General features: G+C 35.7%; 1 protein-coding gene across 1 annotated transcript in view; it reads left to right on the forward strand.

The window, feature by feature from the left end:
* Positions 1-27135, forward strand: part of Dach2 (dachshund family transcription factor 2) — a 525789-nt gene that overhangs the window by 491782 nt on the left and 6872 nt on the right. The window contains exons 9-10 of the mRNA XM_057760701.1: positions 26085-26233; positions 26359-26506. Coding sequence (XP_057616684.1) covers positions 26085-26233; positions 26359-26506 — 297 coding nt within the window. The remainder of the gene's footprint in view (positions 1-26084; positions 26234-26358; positions 26507-27135) is intronic.

The following is a 27135-nucleotide window of genomic DNA, read 5'->3' on the forward strand; positions in this document are numbered from 1 at the left end:
GGATATGGGAGCAGGGAAGAAGATATCTTAATTAAGGGAGCCATTTTAGAGTTGGTAAGAGACTTGACTCTAGAATTTAATGTGCTTTTACATTGTGGTATATCTTAAATATTCAGCTACAATGACATGTAAATTATTAGTTGTAATCATGACATTTGTCCATGGCAAATTACATTCTCTTGTTGGTGATGGACACATTTCTAATGGTAGTAAACTTTCCTTTGCTCTGTAATTGCTGTAAAGCCCCCTCACCTACCTGTGGTTGAATTATAGAACTGAGGAAAAACCTATAGCTCTAGAATGTAAACATCTAACTACCTAGTAAGAAAAGCATGTGTGTTCATATTCCAGAGAAGGCATGTATAAGTACATGAGGAACATACTTTGTTATCTTTTTTTGCTTAAATTTTAATGTGGCTCTTACTTGATTTAGAACACAGGTCAGCTCTAGGATGAATTCATAATTTCACTTTTCCCTTTTGATTTGCCTTTCCATTTGTAGCTTGTATTTCAAGATTTATTGATCTTTTGGGAAATAATCAGACATATCTGTTTTTTAACTTTGTTTTTCCAAAAATGCTAAATCTTCATCCTTAAGTTATTTTAGTTTAGATCATTTTACCATATAAATCTAAATATGTTATAACCATGATTAATAATTCATAAATTTCAAGTGGTAAAATTTTAGCACTTCCCTGTAGTTTTAATTATGTAAAATCATGATAACTCCTGTGAGATTTTTGGCTGTTATTCATCTCTCTTATGAAAGGGGAGAACTGACTTTGTCTCTGGCATGAAGGTTTAACAACTTTGGGCATTTCATGACAGGTTGTTTTTAAAAGATGATTGACTCTTCAGATGGTATTCTATTTGCATGGCTAATCAAGGTATATAATTCTAATTTTAAGCTATAACAACCTCTTGAAAACTGTGGAAGCTCAGAAGACTGCATTTGTTATCAATAGTTTTTAAAAGTGTTTTATATTCTTTGAGCATTTTATAATTCACTGTATACCCAAATCAGAGCGATAGAACTGATTTAAAAATAATGTGTATGTGTGTGTGTGTGTGTATGTGTGTGTATGCATGTGTATGGTATATGTATGTACTTATGTGGGTGGTGTGTGCATGTCAGTACTTGTGTGCATTTGTGAATGTGAGCTTGGAAACTAATGTTTGGCATTAGATAACTTTTTCAATCTTTCTTTTTTTTTTGAGATGGGGTATTTCACCAAACCTTGAAATCACCAGGTTGGCTTGACTGGTAAGCCAGTCAAGGAATCTCTTCTCATTACCTCCCCAGAACTGTGGTTACAGACAGGTATTGCTGTGCCTGACATTTATATGTCTGCTAGGGACTTGAACTTGTATCTTCACATTTAGGAAGTAGACATTTTACTGACTGTGCAGTCTTTTCAACCATGCTACATACAATTTAAAAACATATTCTTGGATTTAATTATTTTCAATTAAATGCTTAAATTACTGTATTTCCCAAAAGTGAAAATTCTGTATCATGTCTATTTAATCATACTTAACCACATTCAGATTCATCCTCCTTCTTCTATGTGAATTTTCTGTAAGATACAAGATGTTTCTACATGAACAACACTGATCGAATATAAAATTCTGAAAGCTACTATCCATTCATGTGCAAATGCATTGTTTTATGTAGCGACCAGAAGATATTTTTAATCCATGTAATATACAATGTTGAAGAAGTCAAATTATGTTTTTCATAAGGTAGAGGAAATAACTGTCATAAATTTTCTAAATCATAAAAAAATGACAATAATAAAAGGGTGTGAGTAATGAAAAGCAAAAACTAAATGCTTGAATCTGCTAATTCTTATTTAACACTTCTGTCTTATATAAATTCTTTAATGTATTTCAAAGAAAAAAATCCATATTTACTCTAATGCTTGGTAAAAAAATTAAGTGTTTTTAGATTTTATATGTGCTTGAGCTTAAAACATGAAGTCAAACTCACAACATTTTGACATTAAAACTGAATTGCACAATTAATTCAATCTTAAACTGTAAGCTTTGTAAGAGTGCTGATTTGTTTTCCTTGTAACTAAATTCATACATAGATGCATTTGTATGTACAATCCACAGTGTGATACTACTGTGATTCATCCTTATTTTGTGTTATTGAAACAGGTTTTCAGAGGCCAGCCTTCAAACTCATGTCATGCAGGCTTGCTTAAAACTGATGATCCTCCAGCATTCAATTACCCAGTACTGTGAAAACAAGTAAATGAAACCATGCTCAAAAAAGAGTTGTCTTTTCTTTAAGTGGATTATTCAAGATTATATTGTATACATTGTTCATAATAGGAAAACATACATAAATAGAATCTATAAGTTTATACTTCAGTTTGACATATCTAGTATGTGGTTGCTAAGGGCAGATACATAGGAAATGAACATTTTTCAATTATTTATTTCACATCCTGACCAGAGTTTGCCCTCTCTATTCTCCTCCCATTTCTTCTCCCCACCTCCTCTCTGTCCCCCTACCAATTCACTATCCTCTGTTTCTGATCAGAAAGGGGCAGGCCTCCCATAGGTATCAACAAAGCATGTCATATCAAGTTGCAGTAAGACTAAACACATCCCCTTGTATTACGGGAAGAGAATGTCAAGAACTAGCCAGAGTCTTAGGAATAGTTCTTGCTCCCACTGTTAGGAGTCCTACAAGTAGACTAAAGCACTAAGCACAAATGTCCCATACATGTAGAGGGCCTAGGCCAGTCGCAGGCAGGCTCCCTGGTTGTTGGTTCAGACTCTGTGAGTTCCTATAAGCCAGGTTGATGTAGGTGACCTTTTGTTTGTTCCTGGCTGCTCAGCCCCAAATAACCACACAGAAACTGTATTAATTAAATCACTGCTTGGCCCATTAGCACTAGCTTCTAAGTTGCTAACTCTTACATCTTAATATAACCCATTTCTATTAATCTGTGTATGGCCACATGGCTGTGGCTTCCCAGCAAGTTTCTGGCTCATCTGTTTCTGGTGGTGGCTACATCTCTTGACTCCACCCTATTTCTCCCAGCATTCAGCATAGCTTTCCCCACCTAGTTCTGCTATATCCTTCCATAGGCTCAAAGCAGTTCTTTATTAATGAATGATAATCACAGTATACAGAGGGGAATCCCACATCACTTCCCCTTTTCTGTTTAAATAAAAAGAAAGGTTTTAACTTTAACATAGTAATTACATATAATAAAACAGTTATCAAGCAAGAATTACAGTTGCAATATTTATATCTGCTTTATCTTTTATCATAACTAAGGGAAACTATAACTATAATTATCTATTCTTCAACTCCGTCAACGACTTCAGAAAGATATAATATTACCTAAGTAATCAGGAAGTACATTGTAAGCAACTTTCAAAACTTTAAAATTGACAGAGACATCTTACTGCCTGGACAGTCACCCAAAGTTCTTCTGCATCTTTGGGCATCCATCTTCAGTCTTACAGGCCCATAGTATCCAGCGGACTTTTCCATGAAGCACGAAATTTCAAAGACAGTTCTGCCTATATTGACAGTTTGTCAGTCACTTTCTTCTATGTCCTGCAGAATGTCTGGAAGACTCATTCATGCAGCAGGAACCCTGAAAGACTATCTCACAAGTATACAGTCATTTCTTCATGGGTCTGGCATGTTCAGTTCATCAAGCAGTCCAAGCAAGAGCAGTTGCTTGCCCAAATGGCTAACAAATTCCATAAGGAGCCTCTTTGATGCCATCTTTCTCTTGAAGTAATTAGTGCTTCCAGGAGCAAATGTGTCTCACAGTAATGAAAAGTCCTAAGTTCTTAAAATATTTTAAAGGCCATATTCTGAAGGTCTCTGAAAGAGTTGAAAAATACCGATCTAACCGAAATATATCTCTATGTATCTAGAAAAACCTAACTAACATGACTATACATTCTATACATTTGACTATTATAGATCATTATCTTTTAACCTACATTTATTAATTATACATTACATTTTTGAATGAGCTGCACAAACACAATACCTTAATCAAAAGCAGAGATATATATGTGTATGTATATAGAACAAATTTGACCTTAAATTTGTATCAATAGACCACCATCCATACCAATGCAAAGTATCCATCTCTATAGCACATCCCCCTTTAAATATAAACAAACATTTATAGAAAATATTTAGGAATATGAGTGTAGTTCTTTCCAAACTGCTTCTTGTTTTTTGTTGGGAAAAGTAATTTTGGGGGGTATTCACAGCAACCTTTTGGGGGCTCTTGGTCCATCAAATCACATTAGTCTGGAAGGATTCCACAGGTTCTCATCCTTTACAGAAACAAAAGTGGAACCTCTATTCCAAAGCAACATATCCTTAGACCCATATTTTGAAGTCAATAAAACCTTTAAGATATATATGTTGGTTTAGCTTAGCAGCCTGGACAATGAAATGTCTCTCTGTAATTAGCTCCTTCACAGTCAAAAAATTTAAAGAAAACACAATGATATACATAATACAAACTCTATGTGTATTTTCCATCTTTATGTGGCTTATTTTTCTTTATTTCTTTAGTCTATGACTGCTTGTGCTCTGTCTCTTTAAAAACTTTTTAAAATTTTTTTTAAAAATACATTATTTCTTTTTATTACTCTCTATACTTTTTTTCTTCTCTCCCAAGCCTACATACATTTATACAACACTGTGAGCCATTTAAAGGTCTTTTTTTTGTCTGAATCTGTCTTTATTGTGTATCTGTAATTATTTTCTGACCAGAAGTGCCTTTTTTTTTATCTGAGTGGCTGTGACTAGGGCCAATAGGGCCCTGCATGCTTGCTATGCCAAGTCCAGAATGGTAGGGTATGTTCACTGCCTCTGAGAGCCATGTACATTGCCTCAATTTTATGCACAAAATAGGTCTATGTTGCCATTAAGCAAGTTGTACCACTGCTCACAGAACCCATTTAAATGCTCCATACCCAGATTTCCCAAAAGAAAATCAGAGTTCATGCTGGCAGCAGTGCCCAGAAAGCCATTTTAAAACCACATGTTTTTTTTCTGCTACCGCTGAATCAGGAAGACCTTTCTTAAAGGATCTGCAGCATGCCACCAGTAAACAGAGCCCACCTCCCCCCTCCCCAAAAAAAACAATCCATCTAAACTTTGTTTTTCAGTGCCTAATATGCCTTTCCAAGCCTTCTCAGGTTTCATGTGGATTTAGCTAGCACATGTGGAAGTGCCAATTTGTAGTAACAAACAAAAGACCTACAATACCAGGTTAATTATTTTATGGTTTTTCTTGTGATATCCTTGACTCCTTTGGCTTCTACGATTCTTCCTCTCTTCAGCAGGATTGCCTGAGCTCAGCCTAATGTTTGACTGTGGGTCTTTGCATCTGTTTTTATCAGTTACTGGATGAAGGCTCTCTGATGACAATTGGGTTATTCACCAATGTGATCACTGAGGATAGCCAGTTGAGGCTATGTATTCACTATTCCTTGGAGTCTTAGCTGGAGTCACCCTTGTAGATTTGTGGGAGTTTCCCTTGCATCAGAAAATGGACTCTTAAAGAATAATATTTTAGCTCACTCCAAAGTAAAGGGTTGTTTAAGAACATGTTTTCAAGTGAGTCACACACACACACACACTTTTCTCAAGGAGAGATTAGGTACACATGACTTGGTAAATAGTGCCAGCTGCAAGGTCATTGGCCATGGATTTGGTCATAGCCTCATTTGGAGATTTTGAAGTCTAAGACCTACTTACCATTGTTTTGCATTCTAAACCTTTATATATGATATGTAGGCAGATGTAGCCTTTTAAAATGTTAGTATGGCTTCCCACTCTATGTAATCTAGAAAGCAAACTACAAATATTTGTTTAATATCTTCTGTGGAGGGCAGAATAGTAGTTCATAAAAAAAGCAAAAATTATGGTCTCTATCTTCATACAGTGTAATGTCTAGAGAGACATGTAATTAACATTTGAAAAAAATTATTGACAAAAGAGGTAAGTAATAATGTATAAAACATATGTTAGTAGATAATACAAAATGCTGTATATATTGTATTCTGTACAGGATTTTAGGGGGGAATGGTATGTTCCTGTGTGTAGAAGTAGTGAAAATGTTTAATCTAGAACATAATTTGATATAGAAGGATTAAGAATTAGTTTAAAACTCTGAAGCATTAATTTAAGATCTTCAAAACAATTGAGTTATGTTTTAGACATTTGTTTCAAAGATTGCAGAAATGAAGAAGTTTTGTGAGAGAGAGTCAAACTTAATAGTTGAAAATTTTGTAGTAGGTAAAGTTCTCAAATGGGTAAAATTAGAGGCTCTTTGGAATTTATTGATTTGTTTAAATGTGATGACATTGAGATCAGGTACTTTGTTTAATGCCAGTGCTCAAAATAACAATGTGGTGTAGTTATACTTTACAAAGTAATGTGTCTTACATATCCAAATGAAAAGAATGTGCTATACCTTGGATTCCTTCTTAAGTAGAGATATATTTAAGAATTACTGTTTATCAGATGGTAAAGAGACTTAAATATTTTGAGAGACTTGTAACCTAATTTTTAAGTCTTTTCATAAGCAGCTGCTAGAAGTTTTACTTAATTGTTGTAACTGTTATTTTAAACAGTAATTGGAAAATATTATTAAGTTTTTGGACACTGTCTACTGAGTAAAATTGTTTGGTAATATAAATATAAAATGACTTTTTAGAATAAGGAAATATATACAAATGACCATTTTATACTACCTTAAATGGTAAAGGAGTGAACACAAATACTTATAATTTATACAAGACACCATCACAATACCTCTTGTACATATATTTATGATTCAGTAGTAGCAAGATTATTTGTTGTTCAGGCCTAAGGCCATAACATAATTGGAAGAGATCTTGCCTAGCATACAAGGTGCTCTGAGTTCTATCTTTATCACTGTCTAAACTGAACATTGTGATACATCCCTTGTTATTCCAGTTTTTAGGAGGTGGAAGAAGGAAGAACAGGTTCAAGGTGATTGTGTACTTCACAGTGAATTTGTGGCCAGCCTGGGCTACATGAAACCCTGCCTCACAATTTTTATTATTATAGTCATTGCACATAGATTGTATTGTACTTAAATCTTTACAGAAAATTTTAAGAGCCTGCAAAAGTTCAAGATTTTTTTTAAATGAGTAATGGTATATAAAAACTGTTCTCATTCTAAAAATTGCTTAAACTGCTACTGTGGAAAGTTATTGCTTTTAGAAAGATTTTAAGGTGTTTATGGTGAAACATTTTGTTCTGCAGCTGAATGTCCTAGAGTACTAAACTACTATAAGGAAATATGTTTTCTACCAGTTTTATGGCTCCTTAGATGCACCTTGGAGAGACTTGGATACAAACAATATTGACAAAAGATACTACTCATCTGAACAGGGTATACAATTTTCAATGCATATGCACAAACCAGCAAAAGGATGTCATTACTATAAATGTAATTGAGTCTAAATACCACTTTTTTATTAGAATAGATACAAAGAATTATTCCTATTTTATATCTCTTATTTATAATGGGCATTTTCATCCAGAGGATATCAAAATAAATTGTGTGTCTTTAATGGAAATTATGATAGTCTTTAAAATAATATTAATAACATAGAATGATTCACTTACATCACCATTAACAGTTGACATAAAATGTAGGTATAGTATGATCCTCAAAATGACATATCTTTAAACATAATGCAATTAGCTGATTTTCTAAATGACTATAAACTAGTTCAGGAAATGAAATATATTTCTGTAGAGAGTTTGATTATACTCAGTTTCACTTTTTTATATAAAATTTATTCTTTTGGTTAATTTTATAATTAAGTGAATCAACTAGGAACTATTTCACATATCTTTAGTATTTATAATTAGTTTACCTGCCACTTGAAATAAATAAATTTTATTCCTCAAAAAAAGAACTACCCATCAAAGTGTGGGAAGAAATAACATTAATATTTTTCTTTATGTCATATTTTTTATGAAAAGCGAAAAAAAAAAACTAAATAATCTACTGTGTTCCAAACTCATGGTCTGTATATATTCCAAATTTTGGAAGGTTTTCAGCAGCTGTAAAATGGCAATAATAAATTTTTTTCATTGGCTATAACTTCTAGGAAAATGGAACAAGGTTATAAACATGCATGTGTTTCGATAAGGAGGTATCTTCCTCAGAATTTGGAACTAATTCTGTAGAACAGCAAATATCAGTATCCAGACAAAAATAGCATCTTGTGCGGCCTTCGATTTGCCAACAGTTTGTCTTAAAACATGCTGTCACAAAAACAATAATAAGTAATGTTTTACAATATGAGTTGTTTCTAAATTCTTCTTAAACCTGTGAAACCGCCACACTGATTTCCAAAGTGGTTGCACAAGTTTGCATTCCTGCCAGCAATCGATGAGTATTCATTCCCCTTACTCCACATCCTCTCCAGCATAGGCTATCAATGGTGTTTTTGATTTTAGCTATTCTGACAGGTGTAAGATGGTATCTCAAAGTTGTTTTGATTTGCATTTCCTTGATGGCTAAGGAGGTTGAGCATGACCTTAAGTGTCTTTTGGCCATTTGAACTTCTGTTGAGAATTCTCTGTTCAGTTCACTACCCCATTTTTAGTAGGGTTGATTAGAGTTTTAATGTCTAGTTTCTTGAGTTCTTTATATATTTTGGAGATCAGACCTTTGTCTGATGCGGGGTTGGTGAAGATCTTCTCCCATTCACTAGGTTGCCTTTTTATCTTAATGACAGCGTCCTTTGCATTACAGAAGCTTCTCAGTCTCAGGAGGTCCCATTTATTCATTGTTGCTCTTATTGTCTGTGCTATTGGGGTTCTACATAGGAAGTGGTCTCCTGTGCCCATGTGTTGCAGACTACTTCCCACTTTCTCTTCTGTCAGGTTCAGTGTGGTCAGATTTATATTGAAGTCTTTAATCCATTTGGACTTGAGTTTTGTGCACGGTGATAGATATGGATCTATTTTCAGTCTTCTACAGGTTTGACATCCAGTGATGCCAGCACCATTTGTTAAAGATGCTTTCTTTCTTCCATTGTATAATTTTGGCTCCTTTATCGAAAATCAGGTGTTCATAGGTTTCTGGATTAATATCCGAGTCTTCGATTAGATTCCATTGGTCAACATCTCTGTTTTTGTGCCAATACCAAGCTGTTTTCATTACTGTAGCTCTATAATAGAGATTGAAGACAGGGTGGTAATGCCTCCGTAAGTACTTTTATTGTATAGGATTGTTTTGGCCATCCTGGGTTTTTTGTTTTTCCATTTAAAGTTGATTATTGTTCTCTCAAGGTCTGTGAAGAATTTTGTTGGAATTTTGATGGTGATTGCATTGAATCTATAGATTGCTTTTGGTAGAATTGCCATTTTTACTATGTTGATCCTCCCAATCCAAGAGCATGGGAGATCCTTCCATTTTCTCTGCACCCCATTTTTTAATTGGATGATTTGTTCCCTTGATGGCCGTTTTCTTGAGTTCTTTGTATATTCTGGAGATCAGCCCTCTGTCTAATGTGGGGTTGGTGAAGATCTTTTCCCATTCTATAGACTGTCGTTTTGTCTTGTTTACCATGTCCTTTGCTTTACAGAAGTTTTTCACTTTCAGGAAGTCCCATTTGTTATTTTTTTTCTCAGTGTCTGTGCTACTGAGGTTAGATTTAGGAAGTGGTCTCCTGTGCTAATGCATTCAAGTGAACTTCCCACTTTCTGTTCTATGAGGTTCAGTGTGATTGGCTTTATATTGAGGTGTTTGATTCATTTGGACTTGAGTTTTGTGCATGGCGATAGATATGAAGCTATTTTCAGTCTATATATTGATATCCAGGTATGCCAGCACCATTTGTTGAGTATGCTTTCTATTTTCCACTTTGTATTTTTTTTGCTTCTTTGTCAAAAATCAGGTGTTTGTAGGTGTGTGTATTGATATTTGTGTCTTCGATTAGGTTTCATTGATCCTCCTGTCTGTTTTTTATGCATATACCAGGCTGTTTTCAGTACTGTAGCTCTGTAGTAGAGTTATATTCAGGAAAATATATGTCCATTTTACAGCTCAGTATTTTGTAAAACTGTGATTTTCATACCAGCCACTTTAATATCAAGTTGATGTTTATAAGAAATGTATCTTTCCAGGAATAACCCCAGACTTATTAAATCAGATACACATAGACTAAAGAATAAACTTTTGAAAAACCTCAATGGTATTTTTATGCATTGTAAAGATCGAGAACCACTACTGTAAGATGTTTGATATAACTTACTACTTTTTTGTGTCTTCCACTGAGCCACTCTACACATACAGTCACTGAAATGACAAAACCCAAAGATTTTTAACTCAACATCTGTATGCTGAGTTGGGGAAACAAGGTCCTCTTAATTTGTGACAGATTAAAATGGAAATTTTCCCTAGTTAAAGAAATGACTAAACAGCTCCTGGTAGAGATGCAGTATTGGAAACCTGCTTTACATCCTCTATAGGCAGACAGATTATTGAACCCTCAGTAAAGCTAAAAGCAAGTCTATATTGCAGCCCTCAGTTCATTTTATAGATATGCCAAAATGACAAAATAATATTCTAATACAATATAATATACCTATAGTATATAATATATAATAAAAATACTTATCATCCACATCACCTAGGCTAAATATATTTCTTAAAATGACTTTTTACATCTTACCTTTACTCTAATTCTTCTTCAAGTTTTCCAGTTTATGATGTAGGTGCTTGTATTATTTTTCCTTGCTTATGAAATAGTCTCCTATTTGCAATCTTTTACACATGATAGTCTGTTTTTTTTTTCTGGAAAAGGACCTTATGTATGTTTAACATTCTGTTTATTTGGTTATATAAAAAATGTGTGCCTTTTCTGAAACTGCAGACCAAATAGTAGTCTTTATTTGAGACTACTTTACATTTTGTAAATTACCTATTTGAAAAGAAGTTAGTCAGGTTTTTTGTTTATGAAATATACTAGATAATATAAGAGACAATGAGAAAATACATTTGTGGGTCAGAAAAACATGTTTTACTTCTTTTTCTGTTTGGTTGTTGTTCAAAGAGTGCAATATGTAGCACAAGTTCAATAACTTTATGCTAAACATTCTGATACCCTTGAAAGCTTTTTTCAAAACTCCAATTATCACTTTAGTTATAAAATAATTGTTTTTTTTTGAAAAAGATGAGGCTAGACCAGAATTATTCCATGTCCATCCATTCTTCCTTCCTCTTACCGCATACCTGCATAACATTTATAAAATTATATATTCTTGTACAAACTTGTCTTTTAAAGTGGACTTGAACTGTCGATGGCTTTAAGATAACCATTCAACATAGTTAGTCACTGTAAGGATACAGCATAGTTTTTAATCTACAAACTAAGGGAGGCAATGGTCATCAAAATATAATAACAGTAATAATAATAACATTGGCAGTAAACTGGCAATAGGTCTGATCTCATAGAGATTATTTTGGTGAGATGAATTTTATTGTATAGTAAGTGACAACAAACTGTACAGGAAGAGAAGTATATTAAATGGACAGTGGATAGAGTATATTTTGAATTGATGTTGATCAAAGAATAAAGGTTAACATACTTTGTAAAGGACTTTGTTAGTGTTAAGTCATCAATTTGAAATTTTTTCTATTAAGCTTATTAAATGCTAGTATATATTTGAGAAAGAAAAGAAGATGGAGTTAATTCCCATTCATTGAGTTTTCCCTGTATAAATCTAGAACATATTCTCAAACAGTATTGATGGTTGGTGTTGTTATTCTTATTTATTATTTTTTGATTTTCATGTAAAGAAATGGATTCCATTACAGCCTCTTTATCACTTTGAGTTCTATTCAACTCCCCCACCCTGTTTGTAACACCATGTTTGTGATAGTGTGTGTGAAGAGGGAAAAGGGTGATCCACAGTGCTTTATGGGTCATTTTGCAGTATTCTTGGTCTCTACCACTAGATGACAGTAGCAATCTCCTTAATGTTGAATCCCTTGTCTCCAAGTAAATGTGTCTACACACTTGTTGCCAAATGTCATCTAAGATGTAAAATGGCCCTGGATCAGAACAACTCAACTATGTACCCTCAACCTTTCATGAAAGAAGATGAAGCAAAGCCAATCTCACATAATTACAGTCTAGAAAATTTATTTCTAGACAGGCTATGTGAGAAATTGTGAATCTGTAGGTGATCAAATACATTATTATCGTCTCCTGTAACACTTTTGGAAATATTCAATCGTTCTATCATCTATTTTTAAAAGCATTCAGATTTTATTTACGTAGAATCTAGCATTGGCCAAAAACTTTACAAGCATAACTTCATTTACCCATAGAACAATTATAATAGGCAGTCTGCACTATTTACCTAACATTACCTTTGAGGAAACAGGGGCATACACATAAGTTTCCCAGAATCTTTCAAATGATACAGGCAAGGTTCAAGCCATACAGTTTTCAATACTGGAGTATTTTCCCCCAGTCTTTGCCTCTTCAGTATGTACTCTCTTTCCTATATCAACATGCAATATATGTTAATATTTAGTACTACATTTTAAAAAATTAACTAACACATAGTTACTGTACATATCCATAGAGTACAATTTGAAATTTTAATGTTTTTGCAATTGCAATTGAAACAATTAAATTAGAATAATTATTATTATTTTAAAGACTCTGAATGGTTCTGTTTAAAACCATTTAATAAGTGAAGAAGGAATTCATAAAAGACTAATCATAGTTTTAGTAAAAGGTTTCATGGAACATTTTTGGACATATCCACATTAAAATTTGTTATCTGAAAATCTTATTTCAAAAGAAACCTTGCAGTGCATCTCACAGCCCTTATGTTAAGGAAATTCATTTCCATCCTTTAGTCCAGTGTTTTACCAAAATGCATCAGGAATTTTTTTCACACACCTAATCTCCAGTAGAATATAATTCTGAGGAGAGACAGTGTGAACATTTTTCAATTAGAATAAACATAGGCGTTTCTCTTATTTGTTCAATGCTACTGATCTCTTTTTTTAAACATTCCTATTGGCAGTTAATAATGTATCCTGCACTGTTCCTGCTCAGTTGTTCATTCTGTAACATAGTTTCTATTTGTTCCAAAATATATGTTAGCTTCTTAATGACAAGGACTAAATATAATTTTTTTTCAAGACCTTTATTAGGCATAGTATCTGTTCTTGACAAGATGCTTTATTTGCAAAAGGATTTAATTATAATTCTTTGTTTGGAAAGCCAATTTTCTAAACTAAGGATCCAAACCATACAGTGATTATACTTAGTTTGTATTTTGTTACATCTCTGTTGCACAGATTGTTGGCCCTTCCTTCCTTTGTTTCTGGATTTCTGTTTCCATTTCTCTGTAACATTTTATTTACTGTACCTAAATAAATGTAACAATATGTAGATCATTTTTTTTCTTTTTCACATTACATAATGGCAGCACTTGAAGTTATTGTTTAGCTGAGACTATGAATGCTTCTTTATGTTCATGAAGGTCACATCATTACAAAGCAGTTCAGCATTTTGCTGCTGTTATTGTTCTTCAGTTTGGAAAAGGGAAACAGGTGTCTTGTTTGTGCTGATTGTACCACTAATGATATCAAAAAAGAGAGTCCCATGGGCCAGCTGTATTTAGGGAAAAGCTCTCAAATCAAATAATAGAGTATAATTTATTTGTTAAAGAATAAAACTGCATTTATTGGTGCCTGCATTTTTCTAGTGTTCAGTGAGTCTGCTGTGTTCAGTTTTTTTTCCTGTGTCACAATTGTCAATTTCCAGAGGAAACACTTAAGTCCATGAAATTCAGAGAATAAACATAGCAGTCATATAAAACAGCTGTAGCAGCCTTGACTTAAATTTCAAAGGGACATTTCTATTAGGACCATTTGCCATATATATCCTTTTAATTCTATACATAACTTTCTTTTCAACTTTTACTTCTATTCTTCTTGGCTCGAAAGAAAAAAAATAAAATAAACAGCTTGTTCTCTAAGTTGATTCCAAAGTGCTATTATAAAGTATTGCAGGTTCAACAAACAGGCTCAATAAAAGCTGCCCCCACTTTGCTTCAATAAATGGTAAGTTTGCCCACGTCCTTGGGTAGAAGCTGTTGTTCTGTCTTTAAACTTTCAGTTTATACCACTTTTTATAAGCGATGATGAAGTTTTTTTTTTTAATCTAAACATTTTGCCTGCAATCTTTTTAAATGAAAATATTCGACAAAACCCCTTCTAGGACTTACAGAGAGATGATCTTAAGTTCCAATCTATGTTTGTAGCACTTATCTGTTTTTAATTTCATTGTCAATTAGGTTGACACAAGCTTATCTAGTACATTTCTACACAGCAGTGTATTTATTCAGACAGAGAAAAATAGATGACATTCAGATATCAAGGCCTATTGCATGACTGAAATCAACTTCCAATGCGTCTCTTAGTCATTTTTCATAGCACACGATTGAAGTCAGGGAAAAAATCCTAAAGAATAGTTTGACAGTTTCCACTCATGTACACTAAAACATAATATACTTCTACTAGATTTGGGCTATTACAGACCTTAACATGCAATGTAACCTTGATCTGAAAAGCATGTTTGGTTAGCCCAGAAACTTAATCATAAGAAGTCATAAGTAGAATCCTTCTTCTTTACTGCCCTTTTTCTTGGACCAGAAAATTTATTGCTTGTGGGACAGGTAGGATATGAACAATGGTCCAAATAGAGTCCAGGGTTATCTCATCTGTGGAGAAACTGCTGCTGAAAATCGATGTGACCTCTGCTACACTGTCAACCCAGTTCCCACCCTCTGTGTCCTATTTGGCTTTTGGTAGAAGCTTAGATCTGTGTGCTGTCTCTATGTGTCTCTCTTGGGCCAGATTATCAAAATGAATCATTGCCTGCATACCTCTTATATTTCTATTTATTTTCCTGGAGTTGACTAGGTCTGATGAAATATGATTCTTTTTGCATTTGATCTTCACTGCAGCAAGCAGAACCTAATTCAGCTGTGTCTATATCTTTAAAGAAGAGTAATACTATTTTGAAACTTCAATCTACTGCACAGTAACATTACAAACTATAGACCATGCAACCTGTCTTCATAATCAATAGCAATTTTCCTTTCAGCCAATTTAATGGTATTTCTTTCATCTTCAAATAGAAGATGTCTAGTGAGTTTTTAACATATTTATGATTTTGTTTTATGCATGTTGAATATATAGCTTTCCTTTTCAAAAAGAATGCCTCTCAGATTCTCACTACTGAAGTTATCAGTTTGCATTGAGTGATGTATGACAAGAAATCCATTAATTGTAAACTCTGTCACTAACAAAATATTTATTCAGGAAATATTATATTGTCTCTGAATCAGCTCTGGGTGCAGCAGTTGCTTCTTAAAGAATAACTGGTGTATATAAATTTGACTTTGATTTATAATCTTCAATGTAGAGATGTAGAAATTCTCTAGTTATTGTACATATTGAGAAAATTTATGAAGTCTTCCTTTCACTCACTTCCTGTACCCATGTGAAGAAGACAAATATATGGATAAACAGACAAATGAAGAACATTTCTTACCTAGTTTTGCAGTTTATTTAAATGCATTAATGATGCTTGCTGAGATGAGTTTTAAGATTTAGGCATTTTATTTTTGTCAGAAATTATTTCAAATGTAACATGTTTGTGAGTGGAGATTACATAATTCATAATAATTTGCTCACCACTGCCTGAATAAGAATAATTGTTTACAAGTTCCATAACTACCATCAAAGGATTCGGGAGACAAGAAGGGGGTAGAAGAGAGAAAAGGAGAAAAGTAATACAGAGAGAGAGGAGGGAGGGATTGAGATTCAATGTGATGTTTAGATTATTTGGACTTGGTAGTGTATGCCTGCAGTCACAGCTCTTCAGGACTCATGAATCTTAATCAGGAAGATGGGACTCTGGAGAACCTCTGGAACTACATAGGCAAGCCCTGTCTTAAAAATCTACAAAGACATTACGGTTAATTTTATCCATTTATTTCTTTGTTTTTATTTACTTATTTATTTTTTTGAGAGAGAGCGAGGATTTCTCTGTGTAACAGTTCTGGCTGGCCTGAAACTCACTTTGTAGACCAAAATAGCCTCACAGAGATCTGCTTGCCTCTGACTCCAAACTGCTGGGATGAAAGGCATATGCTACCACCTCCCAGAAATTTTAATGATTCATATGGAAATACAACCAAAAGGTACTGTAGAAAACATGCATCAAGTAACTATAATTAAAATGATCCTTTTAAAGTATTTTTTTAAAAAAATAACACTCTCTGGGAAGATAAGTGTTATAACTTCTGGTAAAAATATTAATAGGATACTTTGGATTTTATCAAAACCTTTGATATTATATTAGAATTCAAGTAAGTGAAAACTGTATAATTTATTAATGTTATTCTTTCATTACTTTATTTTGAGAAACATTTTTGTAACTTTTAACATATCTAGTTGTCGATTTTTTAATAGATTATTTTCTCATACGATACATCCCAACCACAGTTTCCCCTGCCTATTCTTCCCAGCTCCTCCCCATCTCCCCTCTCCCCAGATCTACTTAACTTCCAGTTCGTTTGAGAAAAGAGTAGGACTCTAAGAGACAACTAAATACCATAAAAGAAAATATAATAAAACAAAGCAAAATCCCTCACACCAAGACTGGACAAGGTAACCAGACAGGAGAGTCTGAAGAACAGACAAAGGAGTTAGACACACCTGCTTCCATTCTTATGAGTTCCACAAAACACAAAGCTAACTGTCATAACATATATCCAGAGGACCTGTTGAAGACCTATGCACACCTGTGCTTGCCTCTTCAAACTCTGTGAGCCTATGTGAGCCCTGCTTAGTGATTTTGTGGATTATGGTCTCCTAGTGTCCTCCATCACCTTTGACTCCTACAATCTGGTCTCCCCTTCTGTGAGGTTTCTTGAGCTCCAACAGAAGGTACCCATAAGATTCTCTCTCTCTCTCTCTCTTTCTCTCTCTCTCTCTCTCTCTCTCTCGCTCTCGCTCTCGCTCTCGCTCTCGCTCTCGCTCTCTCTCTCCCTCCATAATGTCTGCCTGTTTGTCTCTGCACCTGATCCCTTCTGCTGCTGAATAAAGCCTCTCTGATGACAACTGGAAAATGCACAGATCTACAGATCTATGAGTATAGCAGGATATCATTGGGAATTATTGACTTTTAATGTATTATTTATTTATTTATTTATTTATTTGCCAGTTCTGTTTGGTTGTACCCCAAGTCTATGGTCTATGCAATCTCCAGTTCTTAACAATCCAGGCAGCATAAGGCATGGATTCCCTCTCATGCAATGAGCCTCTAATTAAAGCAAAAAATGGTTTAACTTCCATACATTCTGCACTGCCATTGCCCCAGCTCATCCTGTAGGCAAGACAGATTGTAGATCGATAATTTGTGGCTGGGCTAGTATCCAAGATTCTCCTTCTGTATCCTGCAAAGTACCTTCCCGTGCCAAAGAGACTAGAACATAGGGCTGAAGGCTTCATGCAGGCACCTGCTCGACCTATGGAGATTTTTCAGGTGGACTGGGGGTAGATGGGGATAGGATGGGAGGTATCAGGTGTGGTGGGGAGAGATAGACAGAGAGAGTGCAAGGAAAGACAGGTGGAATTGGGGACAGTGTAGAAACACCATGAAGTGGAAATTTCCTGGAATCTATTAGGGTGACCCTAGAGTAATGATGCTTCGAAATGGAGGATATGGAGTCTTAACTGGCAGTATTTTACAGCCAGGCAAGACTTCCCATGGTTGGCCAAGTTGCATGGTGGAGTTGTTGGCTGAGTAAGTCTCTTAAAGATCCCTAAACAACCTAGGCTGATGGTAGGACAGAGGGTCACTCTTCAAAAACTGACAGAGAAGCTTGATTAGCGAAGATAACAACCACATATTGAATATAGAAAACTTTATTATTTAATATCATCACTTAACATTGTAAACCTTATTGGTCTTAGAGAATGAGCAAACATAAAGGTGACTTAAGAACATTTGTTAAGAGATAATGCTGTCCCTGTTAAGTAGACTCTGATGAAGATTCCTAGCATTATATGCAAAATTCTTCCCACACAAGTAATTCCACAACAAAACAGGATGACTCACAAATCAATGGAATTCAAGCTTCACACACACACACACACAGAGAGAGAGAGAGAGAGAGAGAGAGAGAGAGAGAGAGATTGAGAGAGAGAGAGACAGACAGACAGACAGGCAGACACACAGAGAGACTATATGCATATACACAAATATACTACCAATTCAAAAGTGAAATCTTTATGATAAGTTAGTATCTACAGGAAACAGATCGAAAGATAGACTTTTAAAAATATTTATTTATTTATTTATTATGTGTACAACATTCTGTCTGTGTGTATGGGTGCAGGCCAGAAGAGGGCACCAGACCCCATTACAGATGGTTGTGAGCCACCATGTGGTTGCTGGGAATTGAACTCAGGACCTTTGGAAGAGCAGGCAATGCTCTTAACCTTTGAGCCTTCTCTCCAGCCCCCAAGATAGACTGTTTTTATAGTGCAACTATTTCTATGCCGTATGAAACTGGTTAGGTATAAATTCAATTCATAACTAGTTTGTTTTATTGTTTAGTGAATCTATTTCAAATATATTTACTAGCAGACTTTTTTACAATCAAAGATATTCATATTTTACAAAGTTTCTTTATTTCATTACTGAAATACAGAAATCTGAATGCATAGATTAACCGAACTCTTATGATTCTTCTTCTAAACTTTAATGCCAAAATACTAGTAACTGAGTTTTGTTGAATCCCAAGATTATATCCCTAGGAACATTTACTTGAAATAAAAAAGTTGCCATTCCCAAATATAGAAGAAACCACTACATAGTTCATGCAAGTCATATAAGAAATTGTTAACCATAATTAATATTGATAGCCAAATTGTTAGGCTCTCATGGAAAAAAATATCCTGTTATTGCTAGATATCTGTCTTAAACAATTCTGAAATACCTTATTTAATATTCTTTTTTTTCTCTCACATTTTTTTATTAATTTATTTAATTATTAAAGATTTCTGCCTCTTCCCCGCCACAACCTCCCATTCCCTCCCCCTCCCCCAATCAAGTCTTCCTTCCTCCTCAGCCCAAAGAGCAAGCAGGTTTCTCTGCCCTGTGGGAGGTCCAAGGACCACCCACCTCCATCCAGGTCTATTAAGGTGAGCATCCAAACTACCTGGGCTCCCACAAAGCCATTATGTGCAATAGGATCAAGAACCCATTGCCATTGTTCTTCAGTTCTCAGTAGTCCTCATTGTCCGTTATGTTCAGCGAGACCGGTTTTGTCCCATGCTTTTTCAGTCCCCGGCCAGCTGGCCTTGGTGAGTTCCCGATAGAACATCCCCATTGCCTCAGTGTGTGGGTGCACCCCTCGCAGTCCTGAGTTCCTTGCTCGTGCTCACTCTCCTTCTGCTCCTCCTTTGGATCGTGAGACTTCAGTCCAGTGCTCCAATGTTGGTCTCTGTCTCTGTCTTCTTTCATCGCCTGATGAAGGTTAATATTCAGGGGGATGCTTATATGTTTTTCTTTGGGTTCACCTTCTTATTTAGCTTCTCTAGAATCACAAATTATAGTCTCAATGTCCTTTATTTATGGCTAGAAACCAAATATGAGTGAGTACATCCCATGTTCCTCTTTTTGGGTCTGGCTTACCTCACTCAGGATAGTGTTTTCAATTTCCGTCCATTTGTATGCAAAATTCAAGAAGTCATTGTTTTTTACTGCTGAGTAGTACTCTAATATGTATATATTCCATACTTTCTTCATCCATTCTTCCATTGAAGGACATCTAGGTTGTTTCCAGGTTCTGGCTATTACAAACAATGCTGCTATGAACATAGTTGTGCATATACTTTTGTTGTATGTTTGGGCATCTCTTGGGTATATTCCCAATAGTGGTATTGCTGGGTCGAGAGGTAGGTTGAACCCGACTTTCCTGAGAAACCGCCACACTGCTTTCCAAAGTGGTTGCACAAGTTTGCATTCCCACCAGCAATGGATGAGAGTGCCCCTTTCTCCACAACCTCTCCAGCAGAGGCTATCATTGGTGTTTTTGATTTTAGCCATTCTGACCGGTGTAAGATGGTATCTTAATGTTGTCTTGATTTGCATTTCCCTGATTGCTAAGGAAGTTGAGCACGATCTTAAGTGTCTTTTGGCCATTTGAACTTCTTCTGTTGAAAAGTCTCTGTTCAGCTCAGTGCCCCATTTTATAATTGGATTGATTAACCTTTTACGGTCTAATTTCTTGAGTTCTTTGTATATTTTGGATATCAGACCTTTGTCAGTTGCGGGGTTGGTGAAGATCTTCTCCCAGTCAGTGGGTTGCCTTTCTGTCTTAGTGACAGTGTCCTTTGCTTTACAGAAGCTTCTCAGTCTCAGGAGGTCCCATTTATTCAATGATGTCCTTAGTGTTTGTGCTGCTGGGGTTATACGTAGGAAGTGGTCTCCTGTGCCCATGTGTTGGAGAGTACTTCCCACTTTCTCTTCTATCAGGTTCAGTGTGTTTGGACTGATATTGAGGTCTTTAATCCATTTGGACTTGAGTTTTGTGCATGGTGATAGATATGGATCTATTTTCATTCTTCTACAGATTGACTTCCAGTTTTGCCAGCACAATTTGTTGAAGATGCTCTCTTTTTTCCATTGTATACTTTTAGCTCCTTTATCGAAAATCAGGTGTTCATAGGTTTGTGGGCTAAAGTCAGGGTCTTCTATGCTATTCCATTGGTCGACTTCTCTGTTTTTATGCCAGTACCAAGCCGTTTTCAGTACTGTAGCTCTGTAATAGAGTTTGAAGTCAGGGATGGTAATGCCTCCAGACGATCCTTTATTGTATAAGATTGTTTTGGCTATCCTGGGTTTTTTGTTTTTCCATATAAAGTTGATTATTGTCTTCTCCAGATCTGTGAAGAATTTTGATGGGATTTTGATGGGGATTGCGTTGAATCTATAGATTGCTTTTGGTAGAATTGCCATTTTTACTATGTTGATCCTCCCAATCCAAGAGCAAGGGAGGTCCTTCCATTTTCTGGTGTCCTCTTCAATTTCTTTCTTCAAAGACTTAAAGTTCTTGCCAAATAGATCTTTCACTTCCTTGGTCAGAGTTACCCCAAGGTATTTTATGCTATTTGTGGCTATCGTGAAAGGTGATGATTCTCTTATTTCCCTCTCTGCTTCCTTATCCTTAGTGTATAGGAAGGCAACTGATTTTTTGGAGTTGATTTTGTATCCTGCCACATTACCAAAGGTGTTTATCAGCTGTAGGAGTTCTTTGGTAGAGTTTTTGGGGTCGCTTATGTATACTATCATATCATCTGCAAATAATGAAAGCTTAACTTCTTCCTTTCCAATATGGATCCCCTTGATCCCCTTATGTTGTCTTATTGCTATTGCTAGAACTTCAAGCACTATATTGAAGAGGTATGGAGAGAGTGGACAACCTTGTCGTGTTCCTGATTTTAGTGGGATGGCTCTGAGTTTTTCTCCATTTAATTTAATGTTAGCTGTCGGCTTGCTGTATATAGCTTTTATTATATTTAGGTATGACCCTTGTATCCCTAATCTCTCCAAGACCTTTATCATAAAGGAGTGTTGAATTTTGTCGAATGCTTTTTCAGCATCTAATGAAATGATCATATGGTTTTTTTCTTTCAGTTTATTTACATGGTTGATTACATTGATAGATTTGCATATGTTGAACCAGCCCTGCATCTCTGGAATGAAGCCTACTTGATCATAATGGATAACTTTTCTAATGTGTTCTTGGATTCGGTTTGCCAGTATTTTATTGAGAATTTTTGCGTCGATGTTCATGAGTGAGATAGGCCTGTAATTCTCTTTCTTGGTTGGGTCTTTGTGTGGTTTTGGTATCAGGGTAACTGTAGCTTCATAAAAGGAATTTGGCAATGACTCTTCTGTTTCTATATTGTGAAATACATTAAGAAGTATAGGTATTAGCTCTTCTTGGAAGTTCTGGTAGAAATCTGCATTGAAACCATCTGGCCCTGGGCTTTTTTTGGAAGGGAGATTTTTGATAACTGTTTCTAATTCTTCGCGACTAACAGGTCTATTTAGATCGTTCACCTGGTCTTGGTTTAGGTTTGGTATATGGTACTTATCTAAAAAAGTGTCCATTTCTTTTCCATTTTCCAGTTTTGTGGCATACAGGCTTTTGTAGTAAGATCTAATGATTCTCTGAATTTCCTCTGTGTCTGTGGTTATGTCCCCCTTTTCATTTCTGATCTTATTTATTTGCGTGTTCTCTCTCTGTCGTTTAATTAGTTTGGATAGGGGTTTGTCAATCTTGTTGATTTTCTCCAAGAACCAACTTTTTGTTTCATTGATTCTTTGGACTGTTTTCTGTGTTTCTATTTTGTTGATTTCTGCCCTCAGTTTGATTATTTCCAGTCTTCTACTCCTCCTGGGCGCTTCTGCTTCTTTTTTTTCTAGAGCTTTCAGGTGTGCTGTTAAGTCCCCAATATATGCTTTCTCCGTTTTCTTTAAGTGGGCACTTAGTGCTATGAACTTTCCTCTTAGCACTGCTTTCATCGTGTCCCATAGGTTTGAGTATGTTGTCTCTTTGTTTTCATTGTCTTCAAGGAAGACTTTAATTTCTTTCTTAATTTCTTCCTTGACCCAGGTGTGGTTCAGTAGTTGACTGTTCAGTTTCCATGAGTTTGTCAGCTTTCTGGGGGTAGCTTTGTTGGTGGCTTCTAACTTTAATCCTTGGTGATCTGATAAGACACAGGTGGACACTGATATTTTTTTGTATCTGTGGAGTTTTCCTTTGTTTCCAAGTATGTGGTCAATTTTCGAGAAGGTTCCATGAGCTGCAGAGAAGAAGGTGTATTCTTTCCTATTTGGGTGGAGTGTTCTATAGATGTCTGTTAAGTCCATTTGATTCATTACCTCCAACAATTCTCTTAATTCTCTATTAGTTTTCTGTCTGATTGATCTGTCCATTGGTGAGAGAGGTGTGTTGAAGTCTCCTACTACTAGTGTGTGTGATTTGATGTCTGCCTTGAGTTTTAGCAATATTTCTTTTACATAGGTGGGTGCTTTTATATTAGGGGCATAGATATTCAGGATTGAGACATCATCCTGCTGAATCGTTCCTGTTATGAGTATAAAGTGTCTCTGTCGATCTCTTCTGATTGATTTTAGTTTGAAGTCAGTTTTGTTAGAAATTAGTATGGCCACACCTGCTTTTTTCTTAGGACCATTTGCTTGAAAAACCTTTTCCCAACCCTTTACTCTGAGTAGATTCCTGTCTTTGTGGTTGAGATGAGTTTCTTGCAAACAGCAGACTGTTGGATCCTGTTTTCGTATACAATCTCTTAGCCTGTGCCTTTTTATTGGTGAATTGAGACCATTAATATTAAGTGATATTAATGACCAGTGGTTGTTAACTCCAGTTATTCTTACTGCTTTTGGTAGAAGAGTTTGTGTGTCTCCCTTCTTTGAGTTGTGCTGTTGAAGGGTTGCTAGATGCCTGGGTTATTGTAGGCAGTGTTGGCAATGTTGGATTCCTTGGGTTGTGATTTTCCTTCTATTACTTTCTGTAGGGCTGGATTTGTGGCAACGTATTGTTTAAATTTGTTCTTATTCTGGAATGTCTTGTTTTCTCCATTGATAGTGAACGATAGCTTGGCTGGGTATAGTAGTTTGGGTTTGCATCCATGGTCTCTTAGTTTCTGTAGTACCTCTATCCAGGACCTTCTGGCTTTCATGGTTTCCATAGAGAAGTCAGGTGTAAGTCTGATCGGTTTACCTTTATAAGTTACTTGGCCTTTTTCCTTTGAAGCTCTTAATATTCTTTCTTTAATCTGTATATTTTGTGTTTTGATTATTATATGGCGAGGGGACATTTTTTTTTGATCCAGTCTGTTTGGTGTTCTGTATGCTTCTTGAATATTCAAAGGAATATCTTTCTTTATGTTGGGGAAGTTTTCTTCCATAATTTTGTTAAAAATGTTTTCTGGACCTTTGAGCTGTGCCTCTTCTCCTTCTTCTATCCCTATTATTCTTAGGTTTGGTCTTTTTATTGTGTCCCATATTTCCTGAATGTTTTGTGATGAGAATTTGTTGGTTTTGGTGTTTTCTTTGATCAGTCCGTTTATTTTCTCTATGTTGTCTTCAGAATCTGAGATTCTTTCTTCTATCTCTTGTATTCTATTGATTATGCTTGTTTCTGTAGTCTCTGCTCGTTGACCTATATTTGCCATATCCAGCTGGTCCTCAGTTTGTGTTTTCTTCCTTGCTTCCATTTCAGTTTTCAATTCTTGGACTGTTTCCATTACCTGTTTGATCGTATTTTCTTAGCTTCCCAGGGTATCATTTACGTATTTACTCATTTCTTCAAACTTTTTGTTATACTTCTCATCCATTTCTATGAGGGCGTTTTTTACATGTTGTTTAAGGGACTCTATTGCTTTCAAAAAGTCAGTTTTTTCCTCTTCTCCTGTGTTAGGGTGTTCAAGTCCTTGTGTTGTAAGATCATTGGGTTCTGGTGTTTTCATGTTGTTTTTCAGATTGTTGGGTGAATTCTTGCCTTGGCGTCTGCCCATCTCCTCTTACCGATGCTATCTATTGGGTTTGATTTAATTGTAGCGGGGCAATCTGCTCTCAGTGCAGGCTTCACTGTTTCTTGCCCGCACTATCCTTCATCCAGTGCCTCCGCCGCCCGGGCCTGCCTGCACGCCGGTGCCTCTGCCGCCCGGACTTGCCTGCGTGCTGGTGCCTCCGCCGCCCGGGCCTGCCTGCCGGTGCTTCCGCCGCCTAGGCCTGCCTGCCGGTGCCTCCGCCTCCCGGGCCTGCCTGCGCGCCGGTGCTTCTGCCGCCTAGGCCTGCCTGCTGATGCCTCCGCCACCAGGGCCTGCCTGCGCGCCGGTGCTTCCGCTGCCTAGGCGTGCCTGCTGGTGCCTCCGCCACCAGGGCCTGCCTGCCGGTGCCTCCGCCGCCTGGAACTGTCTGTGCACCGGTGCTTCCGCCGCCTAGGCCTGCCTGCCGGTGCCTCCGCCACCTGGGCCTGCCTGCCGGTGCCTCTGCCACCCGGGCCTGCCTGCGCGCCGGTGCTTCCGCCGCCTAGGCCTGCCTGCCAGTGCCTCCGCCGCCTGGGCCTGACTCCTTATTTAATATTCTATTGATGTCTTAGTATCTGAAACTAAGAGATAATGTCATTTAAGTGTCCAGGACATGTAAAAGAAGATTCTTTAAAAATAAAAAGTGAGAATAGATAGGATTTGAAGTTTTCTTACAGGAAATAATATTCAAAAATAGAATTAACACTGAAAAATGCCCAATTTCAAGCAAGTAGATAATATCTTCTTAAAAGTTGATATATTTACATAAACAAAATTTTACCTAGTATTAAAAAGGAAAAATCATTACACATATATAGATATAAAAAATGTGATGCTAAAGTAAAATTACCTTAAGAAAAAATACTAAATATTGTATAATTCTATTTGTGTGAAATGTCAAGAAAAGAGAAATCTTTAATGACAGAGTAGAACAATCATTACCAAGGAACAGATTGCAAATAGAGACTGTCTGCAAATACTTGTGAAGAATATTGTGGAAAATTTGAGATATTTTAAAATGGATTTGTTGTCATGCTTAAAACATTGTACAAAATTACTAAAAATTAAAATTATACTTAAAATATAGTAATTTTATTGTTTGCAAATTACACATCAATGAAGGCTTTAAAATAATGATAATGTATACATAGATTCTTAGACAGTGTTGAAAGAAATAGATACCAACTTATACATCTGTTGGTAGCAATCTGGTTCTCTAGTTGATGGATATGACATAATTTGAGTACTCATAATTAGTTTTTAAAAAGAAAATCTTTATGTATGTCTATTAGAAATAACTTGGTGAAATATTTGGATTGCCAGTTTGTGAACCATCTGACATTAATTTTATCCTTACAGAAGAAGTACCACCTCAAATTCCACTGATGAAATCACCCTTGGACAAGATCCAGTTGGCTCCTGGACCGGCATTGTCCCCTGGATTCCCTGGACCATTCATTTTTGCTGATAATCTATCCTCTGTGGAGACACTGTTGACCAACATTCAGGTCAACAATATTTCTATAAACAAAATAAATGTAATAGAAGAAATTAGCACCTACATAAATAATTTCCTATTTGAGATTTTAAAACAGATAAGATGAACTGCATGCCATTTTCTGTACTTTGACAGGGTCTACTGAAAGTGGCTTTGGATAATGCTCGTATCCAGGAGAAGCAGATTCAGCAAGAAAAGAAGGAACTTCGAATAGAACTCTACAGAGAAAGAGAAATTAGAGAAAACCTGGAGAGACAACTTGCAGTTGAGCTTCAAAGCAGAAGTAAGTCGAACAAGTTCAAATAATTGGTGAATATTATATTGAAAATAATTTTCTTACTTATAAAAACATATCCTAGGATAGCTTATAATTGCTAAAAATGAATAACATACTTAACAAACAGCGGTAACTAAGTCACATAGTAATAAGATTTTCTCTAATAGAAAATAAGTGACATTTGTATTTGAGACTATTTACAGATTTGAAAACATACATTGCTATGATCTTCTCATAATCTGATAAATTATATCTAGGCACAGATATTGCCACCTGGTCTTATGTATAAAATATTTACTCTTCCATAGTCAGGGTGCTATATTCCTATATTCCGTAATTATAAAGTAAATGAAACTCAGTCTCTCATTTGGAAGAATTTACATTGTATAAGCCTAACACAGCCAGACAATTCTAAAACAAAGTGACAAGAGTGATCATCCAAAATCTGTTTGGTATCAAAGAGATTAATTTAGCTTGTTGAAATTGTATACTGTTAAAAGAATATTTTTTGAAGTTGATGCCTTAATCTGAGCCTTAAAGAATCAGTACTCAAAAATAAAAAGGGCATGCAAACATTCAGTTTGAAGCATTGTGTATTCATTAGTATAGGCATGGAAACAAAGAAAAACCACAAG

Source organism: Chionomys nivalis, chromosome X (genome assembly GCF_950005125.1).
Source record: "Chionomys nivalis chromosome X, mChiNiv1.1, whole genome shotgun sequence".
Lineage (NCBI taxonomy): Eukaryota > Metazoa > Chordata > Mammalia > Rodentia > Cricetidae > Chionomys > Chionomys nivalis.